This window comes from Pagrus pagrus (assembly GCF_965226575.1).
Source record: "Pagrus pagrus genome assembly, chromosome: 21".
In the NCBI taxonomy this organism is placed as follows: domain Eukaryota; kingdom Metazoa; phylum Chordata; class Actinopteri; order Spariformes; family Sparidae; genus Pagrus; species Pagrus pagrus.
The window spans coordinates 17,652,610-17,674,728 of NC_140208.1; the positions used below are offsets into that span (position 1 = coordinate 17,652,610).

Here is a 22,119-nt window from a genome sequence, read left to right on the forward strand (position 1 = left end):
CATGACTAACGTCACTAATGTTTCCTTTGTTTCTCTCCTTTTGTTGAGCTGCCGAGGTCAGGACCTGTTATTCAAGTGATTCTCACAAACTTGAGGAACCGTCCTCTGACCGCTCAAAACCTGAAATCCACGAGTCAGTTGATCCTCAGCCTGTACCACAGCCTGGTCACAGGTTCGAAGGACTTCCCTCAGATTGAGTTTAAAGGATCGTTCCACTCAATTCTGATAGACTCACCTTTCGGCCATCTCATGCAGAAGTGGCCGTCTCCTCTTATGGACGCACCAGCAGATTTGATCGTGCCTGCTTCTGGCTCCAGCTGTCCTCCTCCAAATATTTCACTGTCGCAGTAGCAATTCACATAAAATCATAGTACTCACAATAATACACAATATAAAAACAGACACCTGAATGGTAAAAATAGCACAATATACCATACCATACTGCATACCATACTGCAAGATTAAAAAGAGGACATAGAATAAAATTTGAATATTAATCTAAAATGTGCAAAATAAGAGCATTCACATGGGTCACACTTTATAATAACCATCAGTAATAAATGGTATATTTATAGTTCAGTGTTTTTACTGTGAAGAGACAATAACATGGTTCATAAAACGTTCATTAAGTAATTGTAAAGGTTAAAAGCATCAGTTGCAACTCATCCAAATAATGTTTATAAATGAACCACACAGTTTTTATTATTACGAACATCAACTGCAACTTTCCAATAAATAATTGCTAATAAGTCGTTTATGAAGCATTTCATTGCTTGTTAACAGTAAAATAAAACTGATAGTTAAATTAACTATGAATTTGATGTTTTTAATTATATATAATTGTTTATTATAATGATATGATAGATATTATAAGGTCTTACCAAATATATATATATATATGTATTAAGATATCGAAGATGGAGAAGAAAATACCGAGGACATGGCCTCAGTGGCCTCAGTGGTAGCTACGGTCCTTAAATTAAATTTGAAGCAGCACCTGACAAATGTTCATGAGGTAATTTTAGGTTTAGTAACAGATGAATGGTTTCAACCACAACAGAAAGCAGCTAGATGGAAATTCAGGGGTGACACAGTGAAAATATCTAGTCAGGTGACAGTTCGCTGTAGCCCTTTATATACAGTATTAGTCATATTTCAGATAAGTGTGAGCTGGATCTTATGACTCAATATTAACAAATTGATTAAAATTAATATAGCTAGAAGTATTGGATGAAGGTTACACATCACAGGTCATCACAGTCTGCTGAAATCTGCACTCTGATCAGTCTGGTCATATCTAATCTAAGGTTTTAGTGTCTGTGTAAATTCATACAGCATATATGTATGCGTTGCAGTTTTATTGGCGGGTTAGCAACAGAAGATATTGCCCGCCCACAGATGGAAAAAGAGATTGTGTGTGATTCAGATAACTCTGTTTTACTTGTATGCTACAGTTTGGACGCCTGAGCTGAAAAGAGCTTATTTTGAACAATGATTGGGCACTTAAGTCTGTAAACTCATAGCTTGTTCTCCTTTGCTTTTATACAGCTAGTTCTGTCTTGTTCATGTCAAAAAATCTATACATTTAAAGGTCATGCTGTAAATGTTATCTGCTGCTATTGTGGGCCTTTGATGCCAGTTGAAACAGTGAGAGTTCAGCTATACAAATACACTGCTCGTGATGTTAAAGCATGGGCAATTTACGTATCACACTGCTATGAGTGCTCTTTTCCTATAAAAACATTTTAGCAATGAAACATGAGTGAAGACGAAGACACTTTTTAGAGTGTTCAGTACATTTATTACATGAATGGATTTGGTATTATGGGTATGAAACAGCCTTTAAAGCAGCATATAGGTGAATGCAGTTTCAGGAAACATATTTGAACAGTTAAATGACTTCATAAAAGATTGGAAAACTTCAATAATCAGAACTTTTTAAAACTTTTTTTAGGGGCTAGGCAAATATTTCCTGGAGAGGTGGTGATGCGGCACCGAACATGAACATCTCCTGTGTAATTTTTTATTTTTTTAACCACACAGAAGAATAGCAGCCTTATTTAACAATAATAAAACTGTAGGAGTGTTTTCATCCAACACTTAAAGGCGACCTCACTAAAAGTGTGTTTCTCATGTGCACAGATTGTAACAAAAGGGCCGTTCACATATGCAGAAGGAGGAAGATTCGTCTGTTTTTCTCTGACGTGCATCTTCAAGCACAATTAGCGACTTCACAAATATTATGAAAGCCATGGTCCAATATTCAAATACATAGTACAAATACAGAAGTTGTACACAGATGGCGTCAGGTGGCTGAATTCTTGAAACAGATGGAAATGAAAAGCTTGGAGATTTGTTATGTTTACAAAACCACCACATGCTGGCTTTATGTGAATCAGGAGGGAGTGCAATTTGAGATTTCTAAATCAATTAACAGACACTTTATATGTGAGACAGATAATACAAATTACACTATAAAGTTAGAATCTACCTTTATATGTAAAATAAATAAGTAAAAACTGTGCAACTTATCCTTTCTGGCTGCATTTGGGATATTTCTACTGTGTCCTTTTATAAAAGGCAGCTATAAATGTTCTGCTTGCACACCATCCAAATAAGATTTCACCTCCCTTATGACAAGACTCTCATTATCACATTATAACATCCTTAGTCTGCTAAATCTGTGAATCAAGCAAACATGACTGATAGCAAAGTAGTGATGGGAATGATCTAAATCAGAGTCATGCGCAACACTGTTATGGTGAGCAAAGTTTACTTCTTATCAGCTGGATAAGAGAGCATGTGGATCTTATCTAGATTTCAATATTGTGTAATCATTACCAGTGCATGTTAGAAGAGCAAACACAAAATTCCTTCAGACAGAATAAACTGATGAGCCAAAGAAAACAAATATTAAGATCCAAGTTCAGAGTCTCTTGGTGTCGTTTACAGTCTGTGATGGGTTGGTTCATATTGACAGTGTCTCTCTCATTATTTCTTTAGATGAGGATTGGATGGTGGTGTCATAGATAGTGGAGAGTGCCATCTCTGTACCACCATTTACAGGGTTGTTGTTCCGGCCACTCCTTCTCAAAGAGTCCCTGATCCTGCTGGAGAGGCGGTCGGACATACGCCTCACCACCCGGCTCAGTCTGCGGTTCTTCAGCTTCATCATGCCCACGTCGTCCTCCAGCTCCTCGGGCGGCACGTCGATGTTCCCGGAGTACCAGAACACCCACCAGATCAGGCTGAGGAAGATGATGATGGCCCCCGCGTAGATGAACAAGTCGTGGATGATCAGCCCTCCAAACACCCCCACCATCATGATGAGGACGCCGAGTATGTCGTGGGCCACTGCGAACCAGAAGGAGCACTTGCAGCGGCCCACTCCTCCGTAACTGATCTCCATGACTGGCTCCACCTGGACAGATGTTGACATGGTGGCAGTGGCGATAATCCAATTCAGAAATGTACGTCTTTTCCCAGAGTTAATCCAGATGTGGAAAAAGCAGCAGGTGCTGGCAGCTGCAGGACAGTGAAGTGTGATCCTCTGACAGAAACACACGAAAGAACCTGCAGTGACATTGGTCAAAGTACACAAGTTGTTATCAGCTACAGTCACACCAGCTTTGTGACTGTATTGGATGTTTCATAGGAAGCAGTTGCATTATCACTGACAAAAAGTAGTTTCAAAGTTCACAAGTCATCTCCATCCTTTCCTCAAGCCCCCTGGCTGTACCGTTTCCTCCTCTGCTTCTCTTTCAGTATGGGGATCCACACCAGCCCCATTACGACAAACAGCAGCCCTATGGACAGGCAGGCTGAGGCCACAGAGCGAGATGCCTCAGTCACCTCCAGTGACTGGAGCAGGAAGAGGAGTCCGCCTGCGGCACACATCAGAGATCCCATCACCATCACGATGATGGGTTTGTGGAGGTAGGCCCAGCCTGGGGCCACTGCAGCGCGGGCGTCAGAGTCCGGACACAAGCTTTGACTCCCAGAGTCATCTGGAAATGAAGTTTCTCCAACTGTCTCCATGGTTGCTATCCCTCTGAACCTTTAACACATAAATAATGAAACAAAACCCACTGAACATCCACAGCTCCCCAAGTTTCCTCTTTTTCTGTCCTGAGTCGTCCTGTTTGCTCAGCCAGTCCCCGCTGAAGTCAATGCAGCCATCTCCCAACAGTCATAAGAAGCAGTTATATCATCTGTATGATCAATATGAGAGTGTCTGTGTGATGCATCTCTCGTCCTCCTGGCCAGAAAACCGCGATCACACTGTAATTCCAGATGGCCCACCACACCCACACAGCAGAGGAAGGGCTTGGATGAATAGACAGACCCTGCCCACCTGTTGACAACAATATCATCACCACTGATTGGCTGGATCATCTTGCTCTTCCAAAACAAATATACTGTTTTTAGAAATTTAATATCTCAGTCTCGCAGACAAGCTTCTGTGTACAATGCATGTCTGACATCTTCATTACTGCGGACATGTAAGAGTTGTGAGGAACTCATAAAGGATGTATTTGTGCCCATGCAGCATTATCGCTTGTGAGCAGCAGCTGTACAAGCCAGAGTATAGTCTCAGTGACAATAGGCATGTCATCTGATACAGCTGGCAGGTATACATGCACAGCTCTGATGGCTAAACTCAACACAAGATTGTGAAGGTGAGAGCACTTCAGATGTTAAAGCACACAAAAGCTGTCTGAAAACATACAGTACTCTGTTTTAGCCTGATGATGTTAAAATGATGCACGGCTAACTTCAACCACGTTTAGCAGATGTAAAACTGTTTTAAAAAAAATAGGGGGTGTAAACCAAATCCTAAGTCACAAACGCTAAAGATGTCATGATTGTCTATTTATGTTCAGTGAGTCATACTGCTAAGTCATACTGATACTTTAAAGGGGCACTGTGTAGTTTTGGAGAAGAAATCCAAACTCAGAATTTTAATTTTCATGATATCAGTGAGGTAATAATACAAACTCAGGATCCATAACTGAATAAACAAGCTGTTCTCATGGGAGAATAAGGTCTCCAGAACACTGTTTAAAGCTAGAAAGGTGGCAGGGTCTGCCACATATAAACAAAGTAAAACAGTATGAAACTGTGTTGTCCTTTAAGGTCAGTTTGTTTAATCAGACATGAAAACGAAGACAGTTTGTTTAGACATATATCAGTCAATGAAGATTTTGCTCTGATTAAATTGTCTTCCCCGAAACTACTTATTGCTCCTTTAACTTCGCTTGACTCAATGTTTAAATGCATACGCATGACATCAATTATCCATTCTGACAAAAATGGGATTTCCTGAGGAATGTCTGACTAGTAGAACTACCATTAAACAGTGGTGAAATGTAACCCAGTACATTTACTCAAGTGCTATACAAGAATACAAATTTGAGGTACTTTAGTATCTCCATGTGCTGCTGCTTCATATTTATAGTCCACCACATTTCAGAGGGAAATATAATGCTTTTTACTTCACTACATTTATTTGATAATTCACGAGGTGCAATATGAAAGAACTGGCCACATGTTGAATTCATATTCCAAACAAATAGGAGGCAGTGTATCAGCACAGTAGGTGAGTAGAGGTACAAAGTGTTTAGAGGCTATCTGGTTAGCATGCTAAATTCAACAGATATCTTTGACATGTGGTCAAAACTGTTTCTATCTAGTAATTTTAGTTCATTTTTAAATGTTTTAAACTAAAATTCTTACATATTGCACATTTTTAAATTACTGTGCAGATTCAGATTATCAATGCAAAATATAAACCAACAATAAATGTTGGATTATTCCAGATTAAACTACAGAGAAGTGTATACGACCAGCTGCAACATCAAAGTGATGGACACATTTATGCATCAATAATTATAATCAATAATATATTAGCAGCACATTATACTAAAAGTATAGTAACACTTATACTTCATTAAAAGGTTTGAATACTTTTTCCACTACTGCAAATAATACCTAAATTCCTTGCTGAATTGTCGTTGCCCATTCAGAAAAAGGTAACCAAAACCACTTTTTACTATATATGAATAGTACCTGTAAAGTCATCACAAACATTTTATAAGTCTTTTTCTCACAGGCATGATGTCTCACCGACACCTGTGCTTTTTAATGCTGATAGAAATACCTGCTCTGAAAAAGGCCTATTGTTACAAAGCCTTTAGGGAACAAAGACAAAGACAGATATTGTTTCAAATAACAAAGTTTATAATCTGTTATATTCAAGCAAAAAAAAGACAAAACAGACTGAATATATTGACGACCATCCTGCGAACAATCTGCTCCTGTGTAAAATGTCCATGTTGAGGGGGGTAATGTGCAAAGACGCTCTGCTGAGAATCATTTCACTTTAGGCACTTTTCTTTTTACTTTGGAGTCAGTCTTCTTGGTCTTCTTGGTCTTCTTGTTCAGTTTGCTTGGTGATTTCTTCTTCTTCGCTGCAGCGGGTTTGGGTGCTTTCTCAAGTTGCTTCTTTTTGGATGGCTTCTACAGGAAAGAAAGACAATAAAGGTCCATGGTTCATTTAAGACACAGCACTACTTGATTCCCTCAAATATTTTAATATTTTAATTAATTGTTTAATTATAATTGTTTAATTAAAGTGTTTAAATCTAGAGTAGTGAGTAGTACTGACCTCCAGTTTAGGCTTTTTGCTTGGTGTTGTTATAGGAACAAGCTGTGGGATTTTGTCATCCTCTCCCTCAGCAGTCTTCTTCTTCTTTGCCTTTCCCTGAAAACACAAGCGCTGGTTATTTTACACATAAAACTGACTCAGACACAATAGAGACATTGGAGTACAAACTTGTTCTCACCTCTTTCTTGGGAGTCTGAGGACTTTTCTCTGCTGACCCCTGCACATCGAGGTGGCTCAGGTCTGAGCTGTAGATGGGCAGAGCCACTGACGTTTGACTCTTTATGTGGATGATCTTCATCACTGGTCCCTTCTGTAAACATTAATACACAATTGTGAAAAGGTCAAATTATTATGTGCTGGTTCCAGCTTCTTAAATGCAACGACTTCCTGCTTTTTTTTTTGTCCTTTAAAGACACAAGATAACTCTCTGAGCAGCAACACTCACCATACGTAGTTTGGCCACCACTGTCTGGACTGCAGCCTCGATGTTTTCTGTCACCTCATCTGCAGACATGCCGGAGTGGGCAACACGTACCATGCTACAGTAATAATGTGAGATAAAGGCAACACTGTAAATAGCATCCATACGAGTAAAATAAATGCAGGTAGTTTTGTTTTTCAAGCGAGCGTGACAGTAGACACTGTGTATCAAAGTTGTAGAGACAGACTCCACAGGAAGAGGAGGTCCATCTGGATTTACATTGAATCTTTATAGCACCGCTACTGCCCGTATCAAACACTTAACAGAATCGATAGGGTTGCTGAGAGGTGCTAACCGTTTTAGCACAAGACCTGAAAACATTCTGTTGAGGCAATATTAAGGACAGAATGTTTTCCTGAAGCGCAAAAGGGTTAGTCTCACACAACGCCGAGGTGTAAAGCAGATTTTATCAGGAGCACAAAGAGCAGTCGTGTGAATCTCACCAGCAGCAGCCTTTGTTGTTAACCTTCAAGCTGGTGCCCTGGATGACTCTCTCGATGTCTCGGGCCAGATGTTTGCTCTGCAGGTTCACAGACAGCGGCTCCCTGTGAAGTCAGAAATTGGGTAAGAATGCATCTAATGCAGCTAAACAACCAACCAACCAACCAACAGGAAGAAACACAAAACAAACCCAAGTTAAATACATAAATATGCAGATTTGTAGAAAAAAATTCAGATATTGGTAACAAATGTGTTAAAGTAGCAGTAATTAACATTATAAAAAGGGGATTTTTTAAGCTCCATGTTATTATATAGGGGCAATGTTTTTAATTTCATATCAGCCATCAAGCACTGTAACTCTTTAAGTACAACATTTTGTTTGTTGTCACACAGTAAGCACTACAACAGTTGTTGTTTCAAAGACTGAAGAGGAGAGCAGTCCCAATGTGACATGAATAAGACATGTCGTGTCATAGAAATATGATGACTGGTTAATCTGCAGCATTACTGCCCTTTCCCCCCTCATTAAAGCCCTAGCTTTTGACAATGCTTGCTGTTTTGTCGTGTTAACATTCAAATGTTTAGCAGTGTCATAATAACAGTCCACTTCAGCTGATTGACAGGAAGCAAAACATAAATCTACACACAGATCAACACCCAACAGACACCAAAACACCTGTTTGTTGGGGTATCGTACTGAAGATAATAAAAAAAGTCTTACTTTTTCCTCTCGTAGAAATGTTTTCCAAGGTGGGAGGGCAGCAGGCGGCGGACGCGGTCATCAGACAGGAACATGTCAAAGTTTCCCAGCAGACGGCGCTTGGCTTCGTATGGTTTGTACTCCGTCTTCAGGACCTTGTATGGGATGATCTGCTCCGGACACAGGAACACATCATGACTATGGCTACCATTAATAGGAGGCTGGTAAATCACTAGTGGCTTGTAACATTTCAGACTTAAAGGGCACTATGGCTAGTTAACCAACTTTTTTGCTGTCATGAATGTATATAATGTTTATTATAATCCACTGTACATTTATCCATGCTGAGCAAAGTGTTTGTTGTCAGGACTCTGACTGGTAAATACCTCACTGATGTTTTTGACTCCCCTCTCCTCCAGCAGCTTCTTGTAAAACCTCTGGGTCTGCTCTGCGGTCATTTTGGGCTCATCTCTGGTGAACAGGCAAACCTCGTCTGTGTCAGACCGCTGGCCATGGGGCAAGGGACTGAGGACGGAATCAACATCATTAAAAGTGTGTTCAGGTGAGAGATGACAACTGCTACTGAAGAACTACACGTCAAGCATTAAAGCAGCTTTGTGGAGGGCTCACATGCGGATGGACTGTGCCACTTTGGGGATCTTCCAGAGGGTGAAGAGCAGGCTGATCTGCTGAGTGTCGTCCAGGAACAGAGAGTCACTTGTCGACTTGGTTTTCAGGAAAGCTTGCAAGGCTTGGACGGCCTTTTTCACCTGGCAGACATGAACTCAAAAGTTATAAAAGACGATACAAACCGCCGACAAACTCCAGTTTTCTAACACTTGTTGTGGGGATTAAGAATTGTTACAGTGCCACTGTGAATTAGCTCCGTTGCTAAACAAGCTAGCTAATGTTAACTATATTACACTTGCTGACGGTTCAAAACAACATAATCTGTGACAGTCAACTTCAACTTTAAGTCCCCGAAATGCTGTTTATAAAGACTTTGGATTTATGACAGTGAAATGTAGTTTTTACCTGTGCCCGGTCTAACGCGACTCCTTTTTTCTCAGCCATGCTGTCTGCTTCACGTGTGACTCTTAGCTACGCATGCGCAGATGGTACACTCAACGTCACATCAAACCAAAAAAACTTTATTTGTACGACTTGGCTGAACACTCACAGGAGAAAGGTTGCCTCCTGACCATCAACCTGACAGATACAGATATATGAGTTTTAATATGAAAGTATCGGCGTTGTAAATTAAAACTTTCTAATATTATGAAGTAAATCACACATGTAGGGTATCCCAAAAGGGTAAAAATACTTAAGTAAAATATGTCATGTTAAAATATTACTCCTAAAAGTATCTGATATCAAATTTACTGAAGTATCAAAAGTAATTTCCTGGAAATGACTGTACTTAAGTATCCAAGGTATGAGTAAAAGAAAATTATACATATATCTACATGTATGTATGTAAATATTTTATACTATGGGTTGGCTGATTATCGATCTGGATGATTATTCAGCATTTTTCTGATTAGCAGTCAGTGTTTATAATAAATTAAATAATCAAAAAATCTGCTACTTTGGCTCTGAAGCAGCAAACTAAACTTACCAAATAAATGTAGTGGAGTAAAAAGTACAGTCATTTATATATAATTTATTAACAAGCAATATATATATATATATTTGAGTGGAGTGGGATTATGAGTAGAAAATTCAAAATACTCAAGTGAAGTCCAAATACCTAAAATTATACTTAAGGACAATGCTTGAGTAGATGTACTTGTCCCTGTCAAATGGGAATACTCCATAAAAGAAAAACAAACACGACTTTCTGTTGCAGCTTGATCATTTATTTTCAGTTTAGATTATGTAACAGCTGTTTGTGTGTCTGTCTGTGAGTGTGTTTATCCATGGTTCATCAGAGTAGTATGTGAGCTCTATCCAATTAAACCATCTCATGTGGAGAGAGACCAAACTAAAAATTTTGGTACAGCAATCCTTAAAACCAAATAAAATGTCCGTCGGATTCTTAATCCCACTCTTTAAAAGGGAGATGTACTTTGCAGATTATAATTACAGCCTAACTCCGGCCTTTTACAGGATATGAAATCTTTCCATGGTTTTAGTTTCTCTTCCCCAATCTCAGTAACACTGCATCCATCTCCATTCTAAAAACAAATGGTGTGGCCAGCCGGCGGCTTGGTTATCCAGGGGAGTACAGAAGGGGCACATGTAGCTACATTAGTGGCATAGCTGAGCTCTCAATATGAGAAAGCTGACACACTGGACTTGGTCTCTCATTTCGTATTGTTCATCATTAAAACTGATTCAGTCTTGTTTTCTTCATTTGATGCATTTCATTTTATTCTCTTTCTTCGCTCCTTGTTGTCGTTGTTCTCCTCTTCAGCATAGTTGTGTTTAAAGAGAGAGCAGCTGTTGGGGTCGGCTCTAGCAGCATTTCTCCTCTGGTAACAAGTGGAAGAACTCCATGCATGCTGCCACTGTTGCATTTAGTCCTTTTCTGGCACCAGCTTCAGCACTTTGCCGATGGCAATAGTTTTGCCTGGTAGAGGAGTGTACAAAGTCAAAAAAAGACAAGAAAATAAACCAGGCATTCATTAAAGCAAATACAATCCCAATATACCATCTCTGCTGTCATCTGTGTACAAACCTATTAGCTAAACATACTCAAACTCTCTTCCGAATACAGTGTCCTTACCTTCGTCTCTCAGTGTGAATCGTCCCATCTGAGGGAAGTCTTTGAAGGTCTCTAAGCAGATGACTCCGGCTGCCCGAAGCCTGGCGATACACACCTGGTCCTGCTTCACAAAGCGTGGTCGGGTTTTGCTCTTCTCCCCCGTCTTCTTATCCACCAGACAGATTAAGGCCTAAAGTCAGGACGTAAAGAGTTGAACAACTGAGCCCAGGTGGAAACTCAAAAACTGATCCTGGCTGCTTGGAAAGCAGAGCAGCAACTTACTGTGATTTGCACCTCTTCAATGCAGGTGTGGATGTGAAGGACTGCATTGTAACCAGGACAAATGATTGATTTGTGCTCAATGATGACGATCTGAAATATAAGAAGAGAGAGATTTTTTTAGGAGGATTTAGAATATTTATAATACATATTTTATTGAAACAGAGCAGGATATAAGAATTCAGATATTAGTTCACTGATTATTCTGTAGATTGAATACAGGAGGGTGTGGCGTCACATGTAATAAATGAGAGCTGATCAAGCCTGTAGCAGCTGAACCTGACTTGATTTAAATTCGTACCAGAATTATTGACTCCTAAATAACGATTATTCTTATTGTCATTTACTCTGCTGATAATTTTTCTCTATTAATCGACAAGTTGCTTTGTCTAGAATGTCAGAAAAAGGTTAAATCTGTTGTTAATGATTCCCGAAGCCCAGGATGACGTCCTCAAGCGTCTTGTTTTGTCCACAACCTACAGATATTCAGTTTACAGTAAAGAAACCAGAAAATATTAAACTTTGAGAAGCTGGAATCCGAGAATTTTGACAATTTATTTTCTTAAAAATTAATTCATTCAACAGTTAACAACTAGTCAACCACTCCACTGATCACTGTAGCGCTAGAGAACACCAATACTTGCAGGCAGTGACTTCGTATCTTATCTAACCTGTGCGTCAAAGGTGCGTCCGGAGTGGCAGAGATTGTCAGGGCTACAGAGGATAAAACCAGGGAGGATTTCTTCCTCCTCGATACCCTTCAGCCTCAGCTTCAGATTCTCCCCGGGGCTTGCATCATCTGTCTCCACATCGTCGCTCAGCAGGCTCAATACCTCCACTGTGTGCTGCAACACACACCAATTCGTTCATACCTTAATTAAATGCTTTAAATAAAGACATTATTGCTGTACTGAAACAGTACATGGCAGGTGTCAGAACTGAAATTAAGTCATTTTGGTTACGGGATCTTCGTTCCATCTAGGCTGCAGTACATTAGTACAGGAATGAGGCCTTGAAGTTATTTCAAGGAGAAGGTTTATTGGTCCCTTGAGAGAAGGAGCAAAGTCACACAGAGGAGATCTCACCCTGTTTGGCATCATGACCAGCTGCTGGGCTTTGCTGATGCATCCAGACTCCAGCTTTCCGAGGATTACTGTGCCCATATCCTGCGAGCACACACACAAACAGACACACACACATCAAAAGGTTCAGCATTTTAGTATTCGCAGTAAACCTTTTATGCATTATTAGCCATTACTTTTATAGAGTAAATGGTTAATTGGCTAATAAAAAAAAACAATCACAAAGTTACGACAGCTGAAACGAGGACAAGAATCTTTGAATTCAAATGTTTTGTGACTCGAGTCACAAAACAGGGTGAAGAAGGAATAGGCATCCTGTTTTATGAGTGTGGAATATGATAACACATATAACATCACACAAAACTGCATAACAAATCACTTCTGGTGAAGCTGAAAACTGCTCATGAAAAGTTGCAATTTTCATAATGCTAATGATATACCAACGGCCTACAGCTCTATAACAACTACTGCCTAATGTAAACTACTTGTGTCCTCTAAACTCATCTGTGCTCCATTTAACTGCCTTACATGTACAAGCTTTTCCTTGCACACTTTAGTGGACTAGTCCATCATTCTATTCGCTTCCTTGACAAGACTTGGATGAGAAGATTTATGCCACTCTCAAGCTTTATTCGCACAGGACTGGTATTACCAGGGGACCTCGTGGGTTTTAGATATTACCCTTCTAAATCAAAGTGTCGTGAGGCGTATCCACATGGGATCAATGAAGTCTGTATTTTACGAGAATTTGCTGACATTATTCCCTGGATATGATGTCAAGGCTTTGCATAACATCAACTTTCAGAAGCGGAGCATCTGTTCTTAAATAGCCACATTTTTAAATATAGCGTAGAGCTGTTTTGCTCACTTTTTGCATTTGTTACAGAATAAATACATAGTAGCAGCTCATTTAGATCAAGTAACAGATGTTTTGTGGCTGTACTTGAATATGACAGCCTTTCATTGTTCCTAACCTTTCCTGTCACTCATTTTAAACGTCGATATAGTCACAGCTGTTGCCTGCTGTTCTACGTGATATGAGCCACTATCAAATTTCATTCTTGTTCAGTTCTCTGACAGCAATACAAGTCAAAAATCATAGAGATGCCGATTCTCACGGGACTAATATTATCACCTGACCTCTGTGTTTGGTGAAATATGGTCTGTAATTTGTGGTGGAATTTTTACTTTACAAATTGGCAGATTAAGATCACAGACGTCCTCTGCCAAATAACTATCGGTCGCAAGGTTATACTAGTCCTGTGCGAATAGGGCTTCAGTGCGAATGGTAAATATGAGGCTACCATCAGCAGTAAGAAAGCTGAGCATAAAGACTAGAACAGGGGAAACAGCTAACCTCTGTTTCCAGTCTTTTTACAGTCTGAGCTAAGCTAACAAGCTGCTGGACGTAGCCTCATATAGTGATACACACTTTATGTGAAGGTTATAAATCTTCATGTGTAACTCTCATCAAAGGAAGTGAAAAAGTGTTAATAACCAAAATATATAATCAAAACAAAATAATAATTGTTTAATCTACAGATGTTTGTCTCTGCAGCGGTCCTGCTGTATGGAAGTCTCGCCTGGGCCATTGGTATGCAGCACCCCGTTGACTGAACCATAATCCCCTTACATCAGGAGAGGACCAGTTGGGACTACTTAATCATATAACCACTACATAAGGCTCTTATGCAATCACAGCCAGAGAGGAGTATTTTAACAACTTAAAGACAAGAGGATAAAGAGCAATGATGACAAGTGAAGAAAGAGAAGAGCCAGTGATTAATGTAGAGACAACAGAGAGAGCTCCAAAATAACTCCATTCCACCAACACTTATGTGTTGAACTGCCTCCAACACCTAAACTGAGGCCAGTGCCAAGAAGCTGAATTATCCTAAGGAGGAATGCCTATTGAGATGCTGTGGTGTGTGTGTCAGCACGCTGCTGTGCTCTTGGAAAATCACATGAGAGGAAGGAGAATGACAAACTGGAGAAGGAGTAAAAAAAACAAAAAATGGCAACGTGAATAAAAAACAAAAAAAAATTCTGACGCCCACTCATCCACTGAGGATAGTGCAGTGAAGAAGACGAGCTGCCGTAGATTTCAGTTTTTCTCTTTGGAAAGAGAATTAATGGCTTCCAGCTGCTCACCTTGTACTTGTCGACGATCGGTAGTCTGACTGGTCCATCGCTGGATCTGGTGAAGTTTGGCAAACTGTCCAGGTGGGCAATAAATGGCAAACCCCTGGTAGAGAACAAAAAGGAAAACTGTCCATCACCATAGTTATAAAAATTCCACCTGCCTGCCATGGATGAGACAGCCTTTGACTCTTACTTCTAGTGAAGTCTGCCTGATTTTTTTGAACATCTGATCAAACTAAAACTGAAAATCCAGACTCAAAACAAACTAATAAATCAATCAAAACAAAACCTTGCAAAATAAAGCATAGAAGACAGAGTGAACAAATCCGCTCTATCCTTTTCTGTAACACTTCTGAGCTGTGCTCACCAGAGAAGTATTTAGAGTCTACAAAAAAAGGACAATCTTATTTATGAACCCAAGTTTCTAGTTTTCTAACAGAATGTCCTAACTGGCTGCGAGCACAGCAGACTGTTTTGACCTGAATTTTTGGATTACTGGATGGCTGCTTAGATGGCCTTTTGCTATTCATTCCTGTTGCACGTGTTGAGAGCGCTGTGTGGACAAGGACGGGTCGACGCATGAAGTTGAAATGAAGAGTTATCTATACAATAATGTCTCATTCTACAACAAAAACTTAAAGGGAGGTTGACAAGAGAGCTGGTAGTTTACTGTTTAAAAAGTACAAACGTAGGGAGATGAGCTTTTACTAGAGTGGTTACGTTTCTAGTCTGATCTCCAGCACACAGCTGATAGGTAAGTGGTTTGTTTACATGGCCTAACAGAATTGCATATCTAACAGATTCAGTGTGGACAGCGAGTGTCCAATGCAATGTGATAGATGCTCGCTTGCTTGCTGTTAGGACACGTGCATGAATTTGTCATTAATGAATGTCGCCAAGCCTTACCTCCCACTCCTTGGTCACTAAAAGGTCTTTCATGAATATTTAGATTTAAAATGTGCTGGTCTTTCTATACTCAAGGCAAGGTCAGACCTGAAGGCCTGCGTCAGATGGGGATGGAGAAATAAGGCATGTGGTATTTTTGAGTGGACTTATTTGACACAAAGAATAAGCACTTCTTTCTATAGTATAAAGCTGCAACCTTTCAGGAAAAACAAAACATTCCATTATGAAAAGGTAGAAGCCAAGAGGGTCACTACTGTCAAATTACATTGTGTTCAGTGTCACTAATGGGCACAAAAAGGCACAGCTGAGCCCTCCCATCAAGTCTGGGATATATTAGTAAACCTGTGCCATTAAACCTTGTGTGAATTAACTAGTGGACAGCAAAGCAATGCAGTTGTTTTACCGTCGTTGTCGTTGTTGGCAATGCCAAGCCGACTCAATGCCTAAAGCCGTCTCATGTCGTCGATATCATGTGTTTATAGCAAGACGAAACTTAAGAAAAAGATTAAATTAATAAGGACTAAAGATAGCCACTACAATAACAGTGATACTGATAATTACTCTCTTTTTGACATTGCACTTAGCTTAATTTTAATTTTATCAATTTTATTCATACATAAACTAATAATACAATTAATGTTCAATAATAAAGGAGCGGAAACCAAATATCCTGAATGTACTGAAAAATCGATTCATACAGGAACATGAGAATTTTCTATGACCACTTCAGTTAAGTTGTGTGTGTAGCTGTGCTTAACCAGTGGTGAATAAAGGCTGAAGAGGATGACTGCACATCCAGTTACAGCATCTAAAATTCGTCCTGTGGACAGCCTGTCAATACTTCCTACCAGACGACCATAGACACCCATTCATAGCGTCCACTTACGTGTACCAGGGGCACTCAGTTAAGGGGTCCTTGAGGTTGGCACCTGTGAGTCCAGAGCAAGGCATAAAGTGGATGTCCTTCTTGGGGTTGAAGCCCACCTTCTTTAGAAAGGGCACCAGCTTCTCCTTACACTCTTCATATCTGCAGGAGAGTGATGAAAACATCATGGACTGTCACATGTGTTGTGAACATCTGAAGGCCAACAACAGTGATATAGTCACTGATAGACAATGTTTGGCACCAATCTGCCACATCTTCCTTAATGACAATTTAACACAAGTAAAAAGTAAAGAAATATTGATGACACAGCATTAAAGCCAACATAAACACGTCATCTCCCTGCTCACCTCTCGAGGCTCCAGTTGACAGTGGGGTCATCCATCTTGTTGACCAGGACGATGAGATGTTTGACTCCTGCTGTTTTAGCCAGCATGGCGTGCTCCCGAGTCTGTCCGCCCTTCTCAAAGCCGGTCTCAAACTCCCCCTTCCTCGCTGAAATAACCTGATACAAACCAATAAAGTGAGGCGGAAATAATTACGCCAGTTAGTGACGAATACTTTTAATAAATTCTTTTAACTTATTTATAAGAAATATACAGGATTTAATCTCTGTGTGTCTATCTCACCAGGACTGCAAGGTCGGCTTGTGACGCTCCACCAATCATGTTGGGGACGAAGCTCTTGTGTCCGGGCGCATCCAGGATGGTGAAATGTTTTTTCTCAGTCTCAAAGTAAGCTCTCCCGACCTCCACTGTCTTCCCCTTGTCCCTCTCCTCCTGGTTTGTGTCCAGAGCCCACGACAAGTACCTGCAAAATGCATGTTTATCTATGAATTTAGCCTTCACACAACTGTGTTGTGAGCACTTAAAATGACTGCACATGTGTGGCAAACGAGTCTCTTGTAATCAAAAGCTTTGTAATATTTGATTCGGTGATTAGCTGCTAACATGCAAATTATAGGCATGCTATTTTTAGACACAAGAAAATAAAGGGGGAAAAAAAGATAAGCTAGGAGGAGGCACTGGAGAACAAACAAAAAAAAAATCTTAGGTACAACACAAACATTCTCACCATGTCTCCCTGTTCTTTTCCTTCGCTTCTCTTTCATATTTCTCCAGGGTTCGCTTTTCCACCATTCCAGTTAAGTACCTAGCAGGGAGAACACAAAGAAAAGGCAACTTGACAAGACTAATGGAAATGCAAAAATGTCAGACTTATTTAGTAAAGTGAAACTGAAGCTCAAACTGAAAACTAACCTTTGTGGGAACAGTGCATGTACATGTGTTTCTGCCAGCTATACACACTGATTTTTTTGTATTTCATTTTCTGGGACTGAACACAGAGGTGGGGCCAAAAAAAAAAACTATTCTTAGATGCAATGTGATTCTCTCTTGAAAGATTATGTCTTGATGCGAATAAGTGCGGAAATTTGAAACAAAATCAAATCAAAATTTCTCAACATTATGATCGCCTGCAACAGTTTTGTAAGAGCTGGCTGTACGTATTGGTGAAGATGGCCGAGCACGGCCAAAGATAATAGCAGTAAATTCAAATGTTTATTTTATTCAGGAATCATAACTAATATGCTTTTCTAATGGAGCAAGTTGTCACGTGGTGAGAAATTATAAATCATGTATAGAAATTAAAAATTCTGACTCACCACGATGCACTCAGGTGAACAGATGATCATTTATGAAGAGCATTGTAGCCATCTGAATCAGAATCTAATGTATTGTAAGGTGCCTAGAGATTCTAATCCTAATTGAACACAGTATACGATCAATTAAAGAGGCACAATACTATGTTCAAGAGAAATGTAAGTACTTCATATTTCACTTCTTTTGTCTATTGTGCAGCCCTGCAGCATAGTGATCAGCCAACGCAGGATATGAAAAATGAATTACTCACATGATCTGTCCTCCAATAGTTGATTTACCAGCATCTGACAGACACAGCAGGCAAAAACATTATGAGTAAAACTTCCTTTAAACTGAGATAAAATAACAAACACACGTATAAAAATGAGACGCACCCACGTGACCGATGAAGACCACATTCACGTGCTCTTTCTTGGGCGCATCAGGCAGTGCCGGAGCCACTTTGGGCATGGGCATCTCCTCCTCTTCCTCCTCCATCATCTCCTCATCCTCTTTCCTCGCAGCGCCCTCCTCACCGACTTCTCCTGAACCCATGTCCTCCTGTCCTCCGCCTCCTCCGCCTCCCCCCGGCTCCTCCTTCTGCTCCCACGTCTCCTCCTCTGTGGTCATGTCTGCCTCTGTGCTTCCATTCTCCACTGGAGCTGGAACCAAAGACTCCACCTGTTATTTCTCTGTAATGTCTGGATGCTACAGACACAGTTTTGGAGGGAGGAGGATCTATTTAATGATACGACAGGCTGTTTGACTTGGATGAAAACCTGAGGACTGACCATGAGTGGATCCTGATTGATTCTGTGGCTGGACTGAATTCAAGCTGCTACATTTCTGCCAGTTTTAGTCCAAACTTAAATCATTTTACCACATTTGCACAAACATTTGCACAGAGATCTCCTCTTACCCAAACAATTCAAACTTCACAGATATAACTGCACTGAATGAAGTCCTCTCATTCATTTGGATCTCCTACACCATTATCATCCATGTGCTCTATTATAGACATGTTTTTTTGTGTGTTATTATCGCTAATTATTGTGTATTATACAGAAGTAGTTATGTCATTAGACTCTATTGTAATATAGTCTTGATTCTAGGGAACTCGCTGTAAAACCAACCGTAACTTCAACATCCAATCTGTCAGAGTGAAATAAACACTTTGGCTGTCACAATAGCTGCCCTTTAGTTTCCAACCTTATGGTCAATTTCTGATTGTTTTCTAGAATTTCTAGTACAGAGATAAAAATATAAAATGCTGCAGATGACAGTTGTATTTAATTTCCAGGTGACACAACTACTACTGGAGCTGTGTCTTTATGTAATATGTGTTATATATAGCATGGACACTGGAAGTCGGTGTAAACAAGGCAAACAAGGCACAAAAAACGTCAATTGATGGAGAAAAAAAACTGCGATGTGTGATTGGATCTCACTCCCACGCTCTATATGCAAACAAACACGTCCATTTTTACACAAAAAAAGAAATACATTAATATATAACATATGCTAAATTTACAAGAAGACCCAAATAATTAAGAAACTCCTACCCTATTTCAATAACGTTTAAAAGTGAGCAGTTTTAAATGGGAGTCTGGGGAATTTGCCTGCCTCTTCATCCCCTTGCTGTCGTTTACTGTAGTTGCTGTGGCTGCTCTGACCTCTGGCATGCTGGTGTTCAAGTTAGCCATCTGCTGTAGTGCAAAACTTCTCAAAATGTTGTAAATTGTTAACAACTATGTGCTTTAAATCATCCTGGCCATTCAAATGAATACAAAAAACATTAACGACGTGCACTATTTACTATGACATCATTATGACTGACTTCTGAGCATCCCTGTCGTATAAAGCCCTTGAGGATAGCACATGCTCATAAAACTCATTTGCCTTCACAGATCACCTAAAAAGTGTTGCGAGGCCTCACTGTGGGTGGTCTGCGGTTCAATGTTCATTAGTCCAGTTCACTTGTTAGTAATGTGATGCTCTGCCAAGCAAACAAATGCAAGTCAACACAAAAAAAACTGACCGAACATAAGCGTACTATGAAATCTGCCAAGCCCTGCAGAAGAGGCATCTTCCCATGGCAACACACAAAAAAGCCCTCCCATTTCAGTAACTATGAAATTATGCAGCCGAGTAGTCATGTACAATGCCTATTTTCCTCTCAACCCCGGTCGTGTATAAGCAGCCTGTGAGATATTGCTGCTTGCGAGAGCCATTTGTGCCTTGACTTTGTCAACAGTCTCATTATGTGGCATTTATAATTTGTCTTTCAGTAATCTTCAGAGCTATTTGAAGAGCCAAGTTGAGTATATAGTCCGTAGTTTTGCTTTCCTTTGTCACTCTCCCGCCTACAGCTGCAGCGCTCAGCCACTCCATTAAAAACAAAACCACCAACAGCTCTCTGTAATTTGAGGAGAGGCATGCAGCATCCAGGTTCAAGCCCAAAAATGTGAATGAACCTGACTCCGACTAGTCAGCACAGAGTGACTGCATTTTTCTGGAGTAATCAGATACATTCAAATTGCTCTGACACACAGCAGACCGAGGCCTTGGACATCCATCCATCCCCTGACACATATCACAGCCGTCTATTTCAGGCATGGACAAGTGAGGTTGCATCATATTATACGTAGGCCCATGCACAAGGGTTAACCGATGCCAGCAATCCAAATATGGCTCAGTAAGTGAACCTCCGAGCAGAAACCCAGCAGTGAACATCCACGCTTTGGTAGCCTGGATGAGGTCTGGCCTGAGATATTGAATCTGGCTGCGGGGGAAATGTGCACACCTGAGCCTGTAACCACACCTGTTATGTGGTAACAACCTGCCTGACAGCCAGATTAGTAATCTAATAACCTGAACATGTAGTGCCTGCAGTGCTCTGTGGGTGCATACCGACTGTTTCTGTCACCTCCATGGTGGCCACTGGATCAGGGGCACCTTAGAGGAGAGAAAACACAGCATGTCAAACTTTCATACATATTTATTAGACAGGGGTCGTCACGTTTTACGTCTTGTTGCGGTTGTTACCGCGTTATAAATACACTACGACACTATTACAACACATGACTAACACTCGGGCCGACTTGTTGATTAGTTAGTGGAAATGCGATAACTGTGGCGCTGGCTGGGCTGAGCGCAGCGAGTTGCAGTCAGGAAGGCTAACTTAGCTGGGTTAGCAAGCAAGCTAGCAAGTTAAGCTAACTTCCAGCCCAGCTGTCTGGTTTCACCTACCGTCTGAAGCTGGTATTTCCACGGCGCTGGCTTGAAGGAAGCTCGGTACAAACACCGGAGCGTTAACGTTGGGGACAAACGGCTTGGCGTTGACGTTTAGGGCTGCGAAGGCGGTCGGGAGCCCCGCCGCGGCAGCCGGGGCCTCGGCATCCTCCTCCAGCTCCCACGAATCCGGGGCTGTGTCTCTCGGGTCCATCGCTCCTTTCACCAGAGTTGACAAGCTTACCACTCCCGGGGAAGGTGGATGATCTTTATGGTTCTGTTAAAACGCGTTTAGTTGCTGGTGTGTTTTAGACTCTTAGCAGCACGTTTGTTGAAGTTGCCATTGCTTTGTTGAGCCTTGCTTTTGAGCATATGGATCCCGTATCCGACGAGAAGTGGTGTAACAGCCGCTACACGTCCCCCACACACCGCCAGAGGGCAGCACCGGGCCTCTGCCTCCTGTGCCATGTTACCTAAAACTTCACACCTCTGCAGGTAGCCTGAGCAACCTCAGCTCACCAGGGTCAGTTATTAAAAGTACATAGCTGTTGTCTTTTTTGTTGTTGTTTAGTTTAACATCTCTGAAACACAGGAACAATACAAAAAAGTCTATAAATATCAAGAATAAATACATCTAAAGTACCACAGTTAAAGGTTGTGCTGTAACTTCAAGAAATGAGGCATAAAGTCAGTCAATAAATACAATTATTAAATAATAAATTAAAGGTGCAATATGTAAGAGAGGCTGTCTGTTGAGGGTCATTCCAAACAAAAAGGGTAAAACCGCTAACCCAGATTAAACCCCTAACCGCTGCTCACTTCACTCTTTGGCTGTACTGGCTGCCATTAGCTGATTATCTCAGTTAGCAGTGCAGCTAGTGAGTCAAAGATGACACAGTGGTATAACAGGATGGGACATGCCGGGGCTAGCAACTAGTTAACTTCAGTGGACATCTCTGC

At 40.7% G+C, this 22,119-nt stretch overlaps 3 protein-coding genes across 4 annotated transcripts; all 3 read right to left on the bottom strand.

Moving 5' to 3' along the window:
- Window positions 1–1,785: 1,785 nt before the first annotated feature.
- On the bottom strand, window positions 1,786–3,697 carry LOC311250003 (transmembrane protein 238-like). Its single transcript, XM_084341492.1, has one exon. The coding sequence runs from the start codon at window positions 3,437–3,439 to the stop codon at window positions 2,969–2,971; it is 471 nt and encodes a 156-aa protein (XP_084197618.1). The 5' UTR covers window positions 3,440–3,697; the 3' UTR covers window positions 1,786–2,968.
- Window positions 3,698–6,217: 2,520 nt separating this feature from the next.
- Window positions 6,218–9,432, bottom strand: rsl1d1 (ribosomal L1 domain containing 1). Its single transcript, XM_084341413.1, has 9 exons — window positions 9,325–9,432; window positions 8,920–9,059; window positions 8,676–8,814; window positions 8,311–8,459; window positions 7,592–7,693; window positions 7,113–7,206; window positions 6,846–6,977; window positions 6,668–6,763; window positions 6,218–6,519 (listed from the first exon to the last, which is right to left on the bottom strand). The coding sequence occupies exons 1-9, from the start codon at window positions 9,361–9,363 to the stop codon at window positions 6,373–6,375; spliced, it is 1,038 nt and encodes a 345-aa protein (XP_084197539.1). The 5' UTR covers window positions 9,364–9,432; the 3' UTR covers window positions 6,218–6,372.
- A 698-nt stretch (window positions 9,433–10,130) lies between these two features.
- Window positions 10,131–21,634, bottom strand: gspt1 (G1 to S phase transition 1). 2 transcript variants are annotated; one of them, XM_084342326.1, is made up of 14 exons: window positions 21,178–21,634; window positions 20,800–20,883; window positions 18,324–18,590; window positions 18,200–18,233; window positions 17,363–17,440; window positions 16,918–17,098; window positions 16,639–16,793; window positions 16,292–16,432; window positions 14,509–14,602; window positions 12,361–12,441; window positions 11,947–12,120; window positions 11,279–11,368; window positions 11,018–11,186; window positions 10,131–10,861 (listed from the first exon to the last, which is right to left on the bottom strand). In XM_084342326.1, exons 1-14 carry the CDS (start codon window positions 21,371–21,373, stop codon window positions 10,809–10,811), a joined length of 1,797 nt encoding a protein of 598 aa, XP_084198452.1. In that variant the 5' UTR covers window positions 21,374–21,634; the 3' UTR covers window positions 10,131–10,808. The 2 variants fall into 2 exon arrangements, with proteins under 2 accessions (XP_084198452.1, XP_084198453.1); XM_084342327.1 differs by having other exon boundaries at window positions 20,839–20,883; window positions 21,178–21,631.
- Window positions 21,635–22,119: the final 485 nt, after the last annotated feature.

Excerpts from the sequence above, each read along its gene's own strand:
- gspt1 (XM_084342326.1), bottom strand. The coding sequence starts at position 21,373 with ATGGACCCGAGAGACACAGCCCCGGATTCGTGGGAGCTGGAGGAGGAT. Across the intron at positions 18,234-18,323 it reads GGTCTTCATCGGTCACGTGG|ATGCTGGTAAATCAACTATT; the intron begins GTGCGTCTCATT and ends TGTGTCTGTCAG. Across the intron at positions 12,442-14,508 it reads CGATCGTCGACAAGTACAAG|GATATGGGCACAGTAATCCT; the intron begins GTGAGCAGCTGG and ends GTGTGCTCGCAG.
- LOC311250003 (XM_084341492.1), bottom strand. The coding sequence starts at position 3,439 with ATGTCAACATCTGTCCAGGTGGAGCCAGTCATGGAGATCAGTTACGGA.
- rsl1d1 (XM_084341413.1), bottom strand. The coding sequence starts at position 9,363 with ATGGCTGAGAAAAAAGGAGTCGCGTTAGACCGGGCACAG. Across the intron at positions 8,815-8,919 it reads GTGGCACAGTCCATCCGCAT|TCCCTTGCCCCATGGCCAGC; the intron begins GTGAGCCCTCCA and ends TTCCGTCCTCAG. Across the intron at positions 6,520-6,667 it reads GCAAAAAGCCTAAACTGGAG|AAGCCATCCAAAAAGAAGCA; the intron begins GTCAGTACTACT and ends TCTTTCCTGTAG.